Source organism: Euprymna scolopes, chromosome 41 (genome assembly GCF_053919585.1).
Source record: "Euprymna scolopes isolate OS-2025 chromosome 41, ASM5391958v1, whole genome shotgun sequence".
Lineage (NCBI taxonomy): Eukaryota > Metazoa > Mollusca > Cephalopoda > Sepiida > Sepiolidae > Euprymna > Euprymna scolopes.
The window spans coordinates 12,270,616-12,288,281 of record NC_136522.1 but is presented as its reverse complement, the minus strand read 5'-3'; the positions used below and the strand labels follow the sequence as shown (position 1 = coordinate 12,288,281).

The 17,666-nt window shown below is 33.9% G+C and overlaps 1 protein-coding gene across 1 annotated transcript in view; it reads left to right on the top strand.

Annotated features, from left to right (window-relative positions):
• Positions 1-17,666, top strand: part of LOC145266352 (gamma-aminobutyric acid type B receptor subunit 2-like) — a 1,041,657-nt gene that overhangs the window by 190,173 nt on the left and 833,818 nt on the right. The window contains exon 3 of the mRNA XM_080121967.1: positions 11,708-11,809. Coding sequence (XP_079978093.1) covers positions 11,708-11,809 — 102 coding nt within the window. The remainder of the gene's footprint in view (positions 1-11,707; positions 11,810-17,666) is intronic.

Here is a 17,666-nt window from a genome sequence, read left to right as displayed (position 1 = left end):
TGATGAGCTGTGAAACAGCGAAACAGTATTGTATGTACATGACTATATATATATATATATATATATATATATATAAAGAGAGAGAGAGAGAGAGAGAGAGAATCCATAAAGTAAGAAAATTGCAATATATATGTATATATGTATATATGTCTATATATACACATATAGAAATGTGTGTATATATATATATATATATATATATATATATATATATATATATATATATATTTAATTATTTAATTATTATAGTAAAAAAAAATAATTATGATAGCCCCTTTCAGAAATTCGCTTCTTATCGTTGAGCACTTTCAGTTGAAATAAAGTCGGCCAATTTAGCTCTTATGCATAAATCATCGTATAACGATTAAATCACTGTTTGACTGACGTAAAGAACATTTAAAATTAAAATGTTTAAATTCAACGCGGTTAATGGTAACCGAATGGATACGGTATTTGCTAATCGAGCCAGAGATGGCCTGTGTTGCCGACTTCGAATCTGTCGACTGGTGTTCATCGTGACACCCTGCACTGAAGATTCCCGAAAGGCTGAAACACTAGTATCTGTAAGTAGTTTATTATTATAGTAAAACAATAATTATATGTATATAATATATATATATATATATATATATATATATATATATATATATATATATATATATATACTCGTGTGCTAGAATATTTTAATCCAACATTCTACGCAATTATGTAGACTGCAGAAACTATGTATAAATGGAATTCAGCGTAAATGAAATGAAACAAAGGATATAATAAGAAACTACAAAAAAAATGAATACGTCATTAACGCTCGTTGTCCACATGAATATGCGAATTTATTAATCATCATGTAGTCGCTCGCATATCCACGACTGAGTATATTAAGAAGTTGTTTTTTGAGAAAAAGTAGACTTTTCATATCAATCAACTGTACTAAGACACACACACGCACACACCCACTCTCACACACACTCACACATGTACTCACTCGCACACACATTCACACACACACACACTCACACACAAACACACGCACACACACACTCACACACAAACACACGCACACACACACACACACACACACACACACACACACATATATATATATATATATATATATATATATATATTATAAATATTCCTAATTCACAGATTCATATTGTTTCATTGTTGCTTCTTACACGTGTTTCATTGAATGGTATGAATATACCAAACAAATACGCAGACTTACATAAGTTCCTCAGAAAAATATTAATTCGTTTTCTTTGGGGTTTAAAGGAAGAGAAATGTGAAAACGAATTGGAAACTTTCAGAAATCATAAGAGAAAACATAAAAAAAGCATTAAAACATAAAAGAAACATCTAATAATATGTGTTACTTACTATAGAATATATATATATATATATATATATATATATATATATATATATATATATATATATATATATATATATATATTAGCTCTAAGCGAATGTCAATTCATGTTTGGACATCAGAGAGAAGTTTCCTTCGGTATTTCGTTTCGCCATCACACTTAGTTAATATAACTGTCGAAATCCAATGATGGAGATAGCTTCGCTTAGAAACGAGTCGGAAGATGTTTTTTTTTTTTGTTTTTTTTTTAGATTAAATTGCTTTAAACATCAACTTGTTTGAAAATAGCTCACGTATTATAGACTGAAAATGATAGAAAACAAACAGGTCAATTTAAAATTAAGTTCTTTTCTAATAACTACAAGGCTGGCTTTTCTAAGGATAAGGCTTACAAATTCTTGATGAGCCAACTGTAAAATAATAAAAATTACCCATGTATATATATATATATATATATATATATATATATATATATATATATATATATATATAAAGAAAAAATTAGTTAATAAAACATGTTAAAAACACTTTGAAAAAGAGTTAAAAACATTTAATTATAAAAATAAATTTATATATATATATACATATATATAAATGTGTGTGTGTGTGTGTAAGAACAAGTAGTCATTAAAACGTGTTAAAAACAATTTGAAAAAGGGTTAAAAACATATTTAATTTTAAAAAGGAAGCACAAAATAAGTGGATAGTCCTTATTCCGCGGAGTTTCGAAGAAATACTTTCCTTCTCATCAGAGGGTAGGATTTAGCAAAATGCGTGATCGGATTTTACTTGCAAAAGTATTTAATGAAACTACAAGTAAGTCATAGATCTTACTTGGTAACAAAAAGGGAAGCAGAGGGAATAGGGCGAAGAAAAAAGTGATTTTACTTTTTTGTTTTATTTTACTTCAGTCGAAGTTCTCAGAAATCAAGGGGCCCACAACCTGGGGCTAACACTTTAAATCTATATGAGATTCATAGATATTCGAATGTTCCATTAAAGTTCTTTATCTCTCAAACACTGAGTTAGTAAAGAAATTGAGAACATAATTTTCCTCTCCCCAATTAACCATTTTCATAAGTTGTAGTATATCTTTCGTTTTGGTCTCTTGGTCTTACTGAATTCCAGGACAAGAATTTATCTAGTCTGGTGGAGTATCTAGTTTCGTGCTATTACTTGAGGTAATATCACTTGGAGAAGGTGCACCATTCCTCGTAAAATCTTATATGGGTATGCAATAGTGAGGAGATCTTATTTGGGTAATGAATACTATGTGATTTTGAATTTAGTCAAGGTTTACTTCTATGAAAGAAGTATCCTCATGCCAGATTGTTCTGACAAACCCCTGTACAGAGAGACCTTAGACACTCGAGGTCAGTGTCTAGTAAGCATTCAAGAATGGACAGTCTGTTGAATGGTAAAGTAATGTCGATAAAATCCAACATGCAGAATCCAAGATAGTTGGTTAAATTTCCATTCGTATTATTATTATTATTATTATTATTATTATTATTATTATTATTATTATTATTATATCAGTGATGGGACGATTTCTAATATTTTTCCGATTCCGATGCAATTACCGATTCCTTACTAAATTCCCGGTTCTGATTCCGAGTCTTTATAAATCTCTAAATATTTCAGTAAAGTGTTATTTTCCCCGATTTCTGTAAGGAAAAAAAAAAAAAAAAAAAAAAAAACACGTTAAATACGCAGATATTTTGCTAAACGTAAAATTATACTTGTGGACGATGATCTATCGATTTTAGCTTTACTGGTATTTTAAAATCAATAAATATTTATTATTTTATCATTATTACTAGCAATGGAAGATTTTACTTTATACAAAATCAAATAAAAAAGAAAATTAAAAGAATCGATTTTCCATCGGAAAATAGGCACCAATTTTTTCGATTCCGATACCGATTCTGATACCCTCAAATTTGTCGATTTTTCCGATTCCCGATTCCTAGTCCTAACATTAATATATGTGTGTGTGTGTGTGTGTGTGTGTGTGTGTGTGTGTGCAATCAAATAACACAAGTATATTTATATCACATTAATATAATTTTGCTTGATACTACCATAACCCGTTAACCGGCGTTGCCCGGTGGAAGCATGCCCCTTCTCTCTCGTAAAAAGTTTAAGTACGGCTATTGTTGGTCTTGCTCAAACCCAACCCTAACACTCCCCATGTTAAGAACAGCTTTTTGAATAGACTCTCCCAACATCCTCATGGTAAAAATGGCTTTCAGTATGGACACTCCCAACCTACTCCTATTAAGAACGGTTTTCAGAATAGACATCCCATTTTGTGAGGGGCAGATTTTCAAAATATCTGCCCCAAATTTAATCGTGATAATTGTTCTCATCATCCCCACGTGCAAATATTATGAATCAACCTTGAAATTTTGGATGCGCAGTGTGAGTCGGAAAAAAATTTTTGGTACTTATGTATTTTTTGTTACCGTGCTGCAAAAATAATGTTATTATTTTGAAAACCATTCTGAACATGTTAGAGGAGGATGTTTTGTAAGTAATTTGTGCTTCCGTATTGAAATTTAATAATCACATGATAAACTATTAGAATAGAAAGCTTTCTGGACTTTAAAGACATCAACAGTGAAAGGGTGACATCTTATTGCTAAACGGGTTTGTCGGTGATATGTACGTCGAGGGGGTACAAGTGAAACGAGTTCATCAGAACACATTCCATTAAAATATTTGTAAAACAGGCACAGTAATGCAACATTACGGTGATGAGACAGGGGCTGGAGTTTAGTGGATAAAGTGGGACCGATTAGATTGACAACTCTTTTTTTGGACTTATCTAAGAAGGAGAGACTAGTGGTAGATGCACCAGCCCAGATGTGGCAACACTACTCCATGCATGGGCGAACGGTGGCCTTGTAAAGGTGCAGGATACTCTCAGGCATGAGTAGTCTTCTAGCTTGATAGAGGGAACCCACATTCTTTGCAGCAGCCTTTGCAATGTCCTGTGTATTTTTTCTAGTTCATATTGCCCGCAAATGTTTCTATAAAATAATTTTGTGTTTATGCAAGACGACTACTTCCACGGTCATTTTTGCAAAAAATTGTCGTAATTTCGCAAATGTATTTTCTAGAAAATACTTTTGTGCTTAAACCGAAATATATACCAAATATAGTAGGTAAACCAAAATGATATTTTTTGTAAATAATTTCGCAACTGTATCAATATATATAAATTCGTATTCCTGTCTGTTTGTTTCACAATTTGATTAATATATACAAAACGTGTCTTACTTTAATTTTTCATTTATATATATATATATATATATATATACTATGATACTTGCAAAACTATACAATTAAGAGATCACTTTATTTGCATATGACATTAAGAAAAGTCGATTTTACTAAATAGCGGTATCTTAGTTAATATTTTTAGTGAGAGAATTAATTTAAGTATTCTATTTAAAAGTGTTATTTAATAAATTTTAAACAACAATTAAAATGATATTATATTTAATTTAATTTATTTTGGAATGAATATATTTCCAACAGCGACCTTTTTTTAACCTTTTTTAGAGTTATTTGCCCTTAGATGCTATGCATAAAAAATTAAACGTTCACCAAATATCATTTGGTAATTTCATTAAGTTTCTAGCTGGGAAAATAATTTCGTGCCAGGTAGAAAAATGTTTGGCTTTTATTATTTTTTTTTTTAATATTCAAACAAAACAAAACACTTACGAAAAAACTGAAAGGACTTCATTTGTTTGTTTTATTTTATTTCTTAAACAGCAATACAGAAATCGATAAACTTTTACCATGTAATCCAGCGTCGTTTAATACCTAACACAAATGAAGATCTACTGGCCCCCCCTTCTAAATTTCACAATTTTCATTTTTACTTTCTTTTTTCTCTTTAATTCCATCGATTGCAAACTTAATTTTCTAATTAAAAAGGTAACTTTATACAACGTTACCCAGCGGCATTTAATCCCTAAAAAAATGGGCATTTTCTTTTTTTTTTCAGCCTAATACATTTAAACAGCTTTTATAAATATTATGAGAGAAGAAATTTGGAAAAAATAAAATAACCTGTTAGAGTGAGGGATCACTTCTCTATATAAATTTAACGTAAAAAGAGCACCCACTTTTTGGTCACCAAGCGTTCAACGAGACATGTCACTTCTAGCATTTTTTCAAGTTTGGCGATTGAGGGGAGGGCAAAATCTGACAAATAAAATTTGTTTTTTCTGGTGGTGGGGGCGGGAATTACATTGGAAATATAAAATAGCGATAAATTTAATTATTTTTTATGAGACCATTCTCTACTTTCACCTAACAATTTAATAAACAAAACAAACCCCAAAATATGGCAAATTCAATATTTTGTGAGGAGGGGATTACATTAGAAACATAAAACGACAAATAAAAAGCAAATCGAAAAGCCCCCCCCCCCTAAAAAACAATACAAAAATTTCCTTTATTTACAAAAAAGCCAGTAAAAAAGGTGCCCTTACAAAAAATAAAGGTAAATGTGTAGTTTAACGGCGTAAATTATTTGACAGACAAAAAAATTATAAAAACTATTTATTTTTATATAAAACATTATTAGACCCAAAGAGTGAAATATAACAAAAAAAATCATTTTTGTTTTTTTTTTATCATTTTTTATTAGACTAAATGTGCACGCCTTACATGTTTAAAATGTTGCCTTTTTTACGCTCTTTCATTGCAAAGAAAATATGGCGGCCAAAAACATAGTTCATGAAAGAGCTTAAAAAGGCCAATCTGCCAAACCTTAGAAAGGCTAAATTTAAAAAGCAATATAGCGGCCTGAAATAATAAATATAAATGATAAAAAAATAATAAAAAAGAAAATTTTTTCTGGTTTTATTTCAGCCTTTGGGTCTAACAATGTGTTTTATATAAAAATAAATAGTTTTTATATATATATTTTTGTCTGGCAAATAATTTGCGCCGCTAAACCACACATTTACCAAAATAAAAAATAAACGCACGCATTAATGTTTATAAGCGTTATTTTTATAGGTTCACAAAATCGTGAGTTTTCTTAGAACAGTGATCCCTCCTGCCGAAATATCTGGTGAAGAGGGTATCAGATACTTCTTGGGCGATTACATTTACAAGTTTTTATCCGTTCTTTTACTTTTTTAAATTGTTGTGGGGGGGGGGGTATCCACGTTACCCACGATGAAAATGATTAATATAGCAGGCGTGTTTCAAACGGAACTTCATGTTAACCCAGGCAACGCCGGGTACCCATGCTAGTTTTCTCTAAAATAATTTTGTGGTTATGCACATAGATTACCCCCCGAAAAAATTATGTTGATTAATAATCGAAAAACTACTTAGTTGCGGACCATTGCAATGCGGTATTTGTTGTAAGCATACTATTTTCCTTTAAAGTTATAAGAAGTTCGGTGTATAAGATTTTTAGTAAAGATGTATAAGATTAAAATAAAAAAAATACCAAAAAAGTTATGTCCGTATTGTTTATAATTAACGGAAAGATCTATAAAACTCTATTGTTTATGATTAACGGAAAGGTCTATAAAACTATTGTTTATAATTAACGGAAAGATCTATAAAACTCTATTGTTTATGATTAACGGAAAGGTCTATAAAACTATTGCTTATAAATAACATGAAAGATCTATAAAACTCTACGTATATTGTTTACAAGCAAAGAAAATGTTCTGTCTAAAGTAAATAAAAAGTGTGTATCTTTTTCAAAAAGTCTCTCTCTCTCTCTATCTATCTATCTATCTATCTATCTATATATATATATATATATATATATATATATATATATATATATATATATATATATCTGCCTATATAAGTCTATATGTCTCTCTCCATGTCTCCCTATAAAACTATGTATCCTAATGTGTCCGTGTGTATTTGCTTACAAAATCTGTCGTTCGCTCGCTGGTATGGCAAACCTCGAATATCGGGATTACGTATTTGTTTTATTTTGCAGAAAACAATAAGTTTAACTGACAAGGAGAAGTTAAGTAATATAGTTGGGAAAAAGGAAATGAAACTTAAAAGAAATCGGTTGTTTAGCAGCCATGTTTTTTGACAGCGTGTGAGTTCGTTTATTTAATAAAATATCTATTCTCGAATAAGCGGGTTGAGAGGTAGCAACCAATGAGAAGTGATGGAAGTTTGTAAGGGAGAAATTATTATTTTCTGTTAGGGAACTGAGAAATTAATGCTTTGTATAGGAGTATATAATCCAGTTAAGAAGAGTGCCTGGAGAACATAGTAAGAATATGCATATATTTTCCGGGTGTAGACTGGGGTGCAGGAAGAGTACTGCAGATAGAGAAGGAGAAATATGAATTACTGCTTCTGTAGATGATGGCAGTCACGATGATGCCTCTCCTAGGATGCAACATATGGTTTAAATCTAACGAATAAATGTGTCAAGTTAAATAAGATTAGCAATAATAGTTTAGACATAATAAATTTGTATGTGGCATCTGTTCTTGCAAAACTACGGTAATTTGGTCCAGAGGGAAATTTCTGCAACCAAATTATTATATATGGGATATGGTACGTCTTACATGCGTTTCTTTGAATGGTATAACCTATAATTAATCGGAAATCCACATAAATACTTTAAAATTTTATTTAGAAAACAGGCAAAGTGAAAGAAAAAACGGAATTCTTTTGAAGGCATGGGGGGAAATAAAACTTATTAATTGTCAGTTATTCATGTAGTTTATTATGTAGGTTACTTATGTATGTTATTTATGTATGTTATTTATGTATGTTATTTATGTAGGTTATTTATGTCGGTTATTTATGTCGATTATTTATGTAGGTTATTTATAGATTGTACTAATGTATAGAAACTTGTGATTGTGTTTATAATAAGTCTCACTTATATTATTAACTAGATACAAAGTTATATAACGCAAATATTACGCTATTGTAAATGTCTATATATATTTCTAAATCAAATTTTCCAAAAAAAAAATTCGCAACTATTGACTCCTCTTCCAAATCCCTTAGGTAAAAATTGATCAGTAATAAAGCATCGTCTCTAAATCCACTGTCTCAGAATTATTCTTATGTAATTCCCTTCCAATGCAAAGCACTACTTAATCTGTGACATGTGCAGAGTCAGGGTATCCCATCAGAATATCAAACTTATTTTCCCTAGTCTTTGTAGCCCCCAGCTTATTATATGTGATAAGTTTTCTTCTAGTAAGCTTAATTATGTCGATTTCTTAGTTAAATTGCTTAAGGATTAAGCTATGTTGATGGCCTTTTAAAACAATGAAAGAGATATCGATGAATAGTACGAGTCAATATCGAACATTATATATATATATATATGTATATATATATGTGTATATATATATATATATATATATATATATATATATATATATATATATATAAATTTACTATCATAATTAAATACCTACAGACACTAGTGTTTCATCCTTTCGGGAATCTTCAATGCAGGGTGTCACGATGAACACCAGTCGATAGATTCAGAACCCGGCAACACAAGCCATCTCTGGCACGATTAGCAAAGAACTTATCCATTGTTTTTTACGTCCGTCAGTCAGTCAGTCAGTCATTATAAGATAATCTATGCATAATAGCTAGTTGACCGATTGAATTCATCTGAAAGTGCTAAACGATAAGAAACGAGTTTCTTAAAGAGGCTTATATATATATATATATATATATATATAATTGATAGTGAATAAAATTAGATAGTGCTTTGTAAAATCATCATATCAATAAACGCGAAAATGACAGGAAAATTTAAAAAATTCTTTAGGCTATGGCATTTTGAAACTAAATGCTTCTCATCAAAATAGGCGAAAAACTTGCATTATTACAGGTTTACAAAAATTAAACCGACTCGAGAATGTTAAAATTAGAAATGGAATAATTCAAAAAATGAAAAAGTCAAATGAATTCATTAATTCACGTCATATTTTTTATTTTTTATTTCTAATCTAAATTTTTATCTCTCATCCTTTATTTGATAAAGTTCTATGTAAGTTTTATTACTCGTCATTTTAATTCAAAATTATTTTTTATATATAAAAATCTCAGTTGTTTGTTCGTGTGTTCGTATGTCCAGCTAAAAGGAAAAATAGAAAAATGGTCCGCCATGAATATGGTATTGTCGGAACCATCAATCCTTTTAATATCGAAAATTCAGAATTTTTTTTTTACCTTAACGACTGCAAAATCTTTTTTTGAAATTTTTTTTTTACATGGAGGTCACCACTTATCAAGGCCCGAAGGCCACTCAGGGATAAGGGTTATTGCGTGTACAGTAATCAATGAGATAGTATTGTAGTAATCATTAGTATTGGAGATTTGATAGAGTGTCTTACTTAAGGGGCGGTTTGTCAGGAATTTGTTTAGGTTAGATTTGAAGACATCCAAGTTGTAATCAGGTGGGAAACAGGCGAACAGAAGAGAGTTCCACAATCGTGCACTTCTGAGAAAGAAGCTCTGCTCATGGAATCTACGTTTGGACTTAGGCACAGATAAAGAGTGGGGAAAATTATTGACAGTAGTTTCAGCTAGACGGGTGTTTCTCGTGAAGAAATTTTATGGTGGCCACGTAATATCGTATCTTTCTAGATGATTTTAGCATTTTCACATGCGTAAACATCATTAGTTACTCGCATGAGTTAAATACAAAAATTTGCAACGTTTCATTATGACGAACGCCGTAGCCAATTGGGTTAGAAGGTTGTTTCATAACTATTAGTTTTTAGGTTCGCACACGCCTTATGGCGGATGTTTTTTGTTTCCTTTGCATTTAAACACGGTTTAAAAAAATTTAATTTTTGTTTGTACTTTGTATTATTTATTTGGCACTTTTTTTTATTGTTAATAAAATTAAAACAAAAATAATTTTTATGATTTCGAGGATTACGTAAATCACATGTTTTTACATCGTAACCGCTTTTCTAAATTGATAACATTGGACAAAAACTGATATGAATTATTACGCAGTAAAAATGATTAAATTAAAACACATGAAGCATGCATGGTCCTTGTGAGTGCACAGTGAATGTGGTATAACAAATGACTAGGTTCAGCATTTCTTCCTCCCCTATTTAGCACTAAAAGTCTCCAGACGACGTCAAATCCTGGTGAAAATGAACAAACGGTGCAGTTTTGGGCACATATGCAAATTTGAATTCTTCCCCAAAAGGACTCTTTCAGGTCTAATAAAAACACTCTATTTTTAGGACTATTTTACCATATTTGTCCAAAATTTTTTGTGTATGTCTATAGGTGCGCATTATATGTTTTTGGTCCCCCGACAAAAGGAAGGTGGACCTGTAAATCCACCCTTGTCTGTTGGTCCGTTCGTCCGCCCGCACTTTTCTCAATAACTACAGCTTGGAATTTTTTAAAATTTTGCATAAACATTAAACATGATATTAGTAAAAAAAAAAAAAAAGTAACAGAACGGATTTTTCGGGAAAACTCCTAGGGGTGCCTTTTGCGTTAAAATGGATAAAATAGACACTTTTGTGTTTCTTAAAAAGACATTAATGCCTTGGATTTTCATGAAACTTTCTGAAAAATTGTAACTAACTGATTTCTATATAATTTTGTTTGTCTATACTTCGCGATAACTCTTAGGTGTACATTAGGGGCTCTTTTATGGCTAATAAAAAACTCCATTTTTGGGGACTATTTTACTATACTTGCTCAAAATTTTCTGTGTATGTTTATTTAGCAGTTTTGCATGGTGCTGAACTCAAATTAAAATATGTTAAGACCTTGGGGCTGTTAAGGCAAAATGGGAGGTGATGGAATTAATCATTTCTTTGTTTGCATGTTGCAGAACTCAAGGCTAAAACTGCACCGTTTGTTGATGTTCACCAGGATTTTATTCCTCGTTCACTGTGCACTCACAGGGGACCATGCATGCTTCACTTGTTATGTTTCGTCTCTTTGTCCATAAAGCCTACATTTACGTATTTCCCTAGTTTTACTTATTTTATTCTTCGGTAATAGACGAAGAGAAATACTTAATAAAAGAAAGAAAACATTATCTTTTATTATCTTTTTCACTCCAAACAAGGCTTATTACCACTTGGAAGTATGAAGCTAAAATTTTGGAATATATCCACAGTAGGGAGTTGAGCAGTGAAATTTAAATTTCTGTATGTCAGTGCAGTTAGAGGAGAAAGAGTGAGAAGAGGAACTTGGAGGCTAAGTAGGGGGGGCAAATGCTGAACTTAATCATTTTTTATGCCTCGTTCACATGTTTCGCGTGTTATTCTAATTTCTTTTTTCTTTGTTCTTTTTCAGTCCAACAATAAACTAGTGAGCCTACTCGAACGCAATAACATTTCGGTCAGCAAAGAAGGAAGTTTCGCTGACGACGCCGATACAGCACTGAAAAAATTACAGGTTAGTATACGATCCTTTTTAGTGGGGGAAGTTTCGCTGACGACGCCGATACAGCACTGAAAAAATTACAGATTAGTATACGATCCTTTTTAGTGGGGGGTGCCCTTTTCTCTTCCCTGCAACCTCTCTCCTACGGAAGAGACGTTGTGAGCCTATCTTTTTTTTATCGTTATTTCAATGGCAGGTGCTCGTCTGAGCTCCAATCTCTGGTCCCCCCTCGCCAATCTTTCACGATAAACACCCGTCTAGCTGAAACCACTGTCAAAAATTTCCCCCACTCTTTATCTGTGCCTAAATCCAAACGTAGATTCCATGAACAAAGCTTCTTTCTTAGAACTGCACGCCTGTGGAACTCTGTTCCGTCTGCCTGTTTTCCACCTAACTACAACTTGGATGTCTTCAAGTCCAACATAAACAAATTCCTGATGAACCGCCCCCTTAAGTAAGACACTTTATCAAATCTCCAATACTAATGATTACTACGATACTATCCCATTGATTACTGTACACAAAATAACCCTTATCCCCGAGTGGCTTCTGGGCCTTGATAAGTGGTGACCTCCATGTAAAAAAAATTTTAATAATAACATTCATTGGCCTTTTGGCAGGAGCAAAGTGTAGTATCTGTTCTGATAGTTCACTTTAGTAATTAGGCCTTGGTCAATGTGGGTGAAACCCTTCATACGGAGACAATTACTATTTATTTGGGCACTGCCAGAATGCCCCCTTTTGGGAGCAAACTGGTTTTCCCCCACATTGAAAAACGACCTTTTATCTAATTTGCTTTCGTGGGGAAGCAAATAAATACCATCTGTTCTGATTTCGATCAGTGGAGGAAAAATCTTGGAGTCATCTCCCTCTCAGTACAGACCAATAAGTCTCCTCTGTGTTATGAGTAAGTTGCTGGAATCAATATTAAATAGAGAAATAGTCTACCACCTCAGCAGGAATAACCTTCTTAGAGACACACAATATGGTTTCCGCTCTGCAAGATCTACCGCAGATGTGCTGACGGTTATATCCCACAGGATTAGTGAATCTCTTGACAAAGGCTTCCTTTCTAGGGCAATTGCTCTTGACATATCAAAGGCCTTTGACAAGGTATGGCATAAGGGTCTACTTCACAAGATTTCCAGCTACGGTATAACTGGAAATGTTTTCTCAATCATTAAATCATTTCTCTCCGATAGGCTTATAAGAGTAGTGGTAGATGGACAAAAATCGGAGGCCTGCAATATAAATGCTGGGGTCCCTCAGGGGTCAATCCTGGGCCCAACTCTCTTCCTGATCTACATCAATGACCTCCCTAAACACATACTTAAATCATTCGTTGACATCTATGCTGATGACACGACCATCTACAGCAACACATCAAAGGCTGTAAATGACAAAGTTCTCTCTGATTCTCTCTCCTCTGATCTCGAGCGCGTGGTTCAGTGGGGGAAGATGTGGCTAGTTACCTTTAATGCATCCAAAACCAAACTCCTATCCTTACATCATCAACGCTCCGATCCCCAGCTTGCATCAATTGAAATGGATGGCTCTCGTCTGGGTGAGGCCCCGTGTTTTGACAAGCTTCTGGGTTTGACCTTTACTCCTGATCTGAAATGGAACATGTACATCAAGTCTGTTGCCAAGGTCGCTGGAAAGATGGTGGGATCCTTCTACCGCTCCAGAAGATATCTCACTACTGATGCAATTCTCTATCTATATAAAAGCCAAGTACGTCCAAGGATGGAATACTGTTGCCATATCTGGGCAGGAGCTGCCAAAAACAGCATATCATGCCTTGACAGAGTACAAAATAGACTTCGTGGCTTAGTGGGGGATGCCCTTTTCTCTACCCTGCAACCCCTCTCTCACAGAAGAGAGGTTGCGAGCCTATCCTTGTTTTATCGTTATTTTCATGGCAGGTGCTCGTCTGAGCTCCAATCCCTGGTCCCCCCTCGCCAATCTTTCACGAAAAACACCCGTCTAGCTGAATCCACTGTGAAAAATTTCCCCCACTCTATATCTGTGCCTAAATCAAAACGCGGATTCCATGAACAAAGCTTCTTTCTTAGAACTGCACGCCTGTGGAACTCTGTTCCGTCTGCCTGCTTCCCTCCGGACTACAACTTGGATGTCTTCAAGTCTAATGTTAACAAATTCCTAATGAACCGCCCCCTTAAGTAAACACTCCATCAAATCTCCACGCTAACGTAATGTACTTGCAATAACCCTTATCCCTGAGTGGCTTCCGGGCCTTGATAAGTGGTGATCCCTGTGTAAAAAAAAAAAAAAAAAAAAAAAAGATTAAGGCCATTTTTATTTTTGTTCCCATTCCAGAGTGTAATTGGGGGGGCTGGATTTTCCCACATTAAAAAAAACAACCTTGTGTCTCACTCTGCACTGGTGTAGGGGAGGGGGGCAAGTAAATAGGAATAATAATCAGTTAGTTAGTTAGGAGAAGCCATATCTCCGCCTGACAACGTAAGGATAGGCAAATGTCTCATCTTGGACCTTATTTCCCCATATTCTATAAGATATATTTTTTTATCGAAATATATCCGGACAAGGCTTGAAACCACTGTGTGTAATGAGTGTAAAACAAACCAACAATTGTAACAGAGCGCAGACGCGCGTATGGCAGCTGTATACAAATGACCGAACCGTGTGTGAGGTGACGTCACGGCAAGGAAAAAGATTATTAAATAAAAAAACGTGTGCACGGACCGATGATAAGGGTAAGTTTTGTTTGTTATTTTGTTTCACGGCATATCAACCCTTTTCAGGTTATTTAATGCCGAATCCAGTTATTTTGGAAAAGGTATTCATGTTGCATCCATTTATTTTTTAGGTTTTTATTCTTCAAGCTTTTTGTATTTTCAATCGCTAGTTTGTAGTGTTTGGTTTGATTGTTTAAAGTGGATTTTATCGTTTTTGTTCCCTGCCCTGCAGAACATGAATGAGTTTTGCAATGGGAGAGGGGAAACGGTTGCAGTATTAATGTTTGGTACATTTTAAGTTAGGATACCAGTCAGGAAGTAGAGAAGATAGAAAGAGAAAAGAAAAATGAAAAGAAGGAAAAGGGGGAAAAGGTTGGTTGTTGGTTTTAGTTTTGCAGAACATGATTAAGTTTTGCAAAATGAAGTTGAAAAAAAAAACGCGTCAATGTCAAGTGCATTTCGTCGCAGGAATCCAATATCTTCAGATAGCCTTGTCTGGTAGCACCAGGATCACATTAGAGAGAGAAAGAGAGAGGGGGAGAGAGGACAGAGATAGGCGTGTTACATACATGTGTCTAGAGCAACAGGTTTGAACAGGAGATGATGCGTTATTCGAGAAAGTACCTGGAAACAAATGTCTGTTGTTTGAACCGAAAAAAATAAGCTGAGTTATTTCTTGTCTTGATTTCATAGCAAAGGTATCTACATGTTAAACCGTGTGTAATGTTGCGCAACAATTATGGGTTGATTCTGACCAGAAATAGCAATGCTTCCCTCTTTTGTCAGAAACACCGCTCACGAAATATGAGAACCAAAGTAGAAATTAAGAAATGCGAGCGTCACGATGAAACAGAGCGCGGACGGGCGTATGGCAGCTGTGTGCAAATGACCGAGCTTGAAGCGAGGTGACGTCTTGGCGAGGAAAGAAACAAAATATTATAAAAAGAACTTGTGTACCGAGCCGATAATCACGTAAGACACGTGGGTGACGTTAGAACTAAGACGAGAAGTCACGTGTGGTTGGAGAAAAAGGAATAAAAGTATTTTGTTCAAACCTGAAACAATGAGTCGAATTTCTTTCCTCTTCCTTCCTTATTATCCTTACAAGAAAATCCACAATTTATATAAATCAGATCCTATTTATGTGGCTAGGAATAAACGATTCACGGCGGTTAATATTATCAGAGAACGTCGGATCCATACATCAAATTTAGAAAATATTAAATGTTAAACTTCGATCAAGGTCGGAGAATCTCTTTCGGACCTTGTCTAGGACCGAGAGACTAGTAGCAGATGCACCAGCCCAAATATGAGAACAATACTCCATACAACATGCAACAACCTAATAATACTGCATCTAAGCTATAATATTGTATTTTTAAATCATTTTCATAAAATATGAAAATGCTAAAATGTTCTGTTAAAAGTTCGTGTTTAACGATATTCCGAGCCGTTCCTCGAAATATTTCAGTGTAATATAAAAATTCATTCGTTTCGTTTAGTAACGTGTATAGGTGTAGTTTCGACAACTTCCAAGTTCTTGTTTGCTTTATTAGTCCTTTACTCCTCATATTCCATGTGCGATGTTTCTGACAAAGGTGGGAGAAATGCTGTCTTGGGGATAGAGTTAGTCTATCTATCCATCGCTTATCTTTGATTGGCTTTAGACATTAAAGTTGCTTACATTAAGTAGATTCATGTCTTGTCTGGAACGATTTTCATAAAAATTGCAATTTGTAACTGTATTTGTTACCCAGTGGGTCCGAGCTACGCCAAGTCAGCTTGACAGTTAATATGTAATCGCTATTGATATTTGTAAATATGGTAGCAGAAAGAATGTTATGAAGGCGAAAGGTATTACAGACAAAATGGTTTACGTTTAAATAGTTCGCAACAATGTTAACTTGGTGAACAGGAATGTTAGTTTTAATAACAAACATAAACAAAAAAATACGTGACAGAGTCGAAACGAAAGAGTTGTAAGGGTACAGATGTTTAAGTAAAATTAAATTTCTTTGCCTCAAACAAAATAATAAAAAAAGGAATGAAACAAAACGACTCATTCTGATTTAATTCCGCCGCATTTATTTTTTAACGAAAACAAGGTGAATAAACAAAGTGAAAGTTCTTTCGAAGTTATTATGATTGAAACGTTAGATGAAAGTCCTTCGTGGAATCAAGGAGTTTGGGAGGTTAAAGTCCCGTGTGAAAATAATGAGATTATTTTAAAGTTTGTGTTTATCTGGCGAGGTTCGCTTTACTTAAAATATCCCATGAGGAAAGTAATTTGTGAGGAAAGTGATGTGTTATTAATTTAGAAAATGTGCGGAATGAATGCGTGTGTGCATAAGTGATTTTTGAGTATCCGCGTGGCGTGTGTATTATGGTGTTGGCGGTGTTGGTGGTGTTGGCAGCAACGACGTTGTTAACACGAGAGGCATGTTCTCGTTGTGTCGTCGAAGCGAGAAGAAACGGAAAAAGGCTGAACACTCTCCGTAGAAGGCTGTTTGATGCGTTTTATACATTTATGGCCGGCCCCAGAACACGATTGCTCCTGCTGATATTTAGGTTTTTATAAAAGCGTTAAAATAACAATCTTCTTCATTTCCTCATTGGTTACTTGTGTCACGTGATGCTGTCTTCAACTACGTCCGCCAAAATATGTACATTTTACTTTTATTGTTTTGAGAAAAGTGTGTGGGCGTATTTGAAATTGTGCCGTTGCTGACAAAACCTATTTTTTATGCAAAATGCGCGGGGAAAATTGAAATGAATAAAGGTTTGTTTTTTTTGTGAGCGAGCACGCGTGTATGTGTGTGTGTGGTCGTGTGTGTGTGTGTGTGCGTGTGTAACTGCACAGAGTTTATAAATACACGTAAATAGATTTAGTTCGATACACAATGCGTTAGCCGACAGATGGAGGTCTTGTGCACTGAGGTTTATACTTGAGGCCTATGGAAGTCAGAGTGGCAAAATAGGAAAATGTAGACTCCTACGAAGTGTGCCCCAAACTCTGACAAGGGACTCAGCATGGAAATAAATTGTAATATCCAAAAATAATTCACGTCTTGGCGTTTCTCTTTTCGAATGAAAAACATCTTTAATTGAAGGAAGCGCGAAATAAACTTTGTAAAGGTATGAGTCTTTTC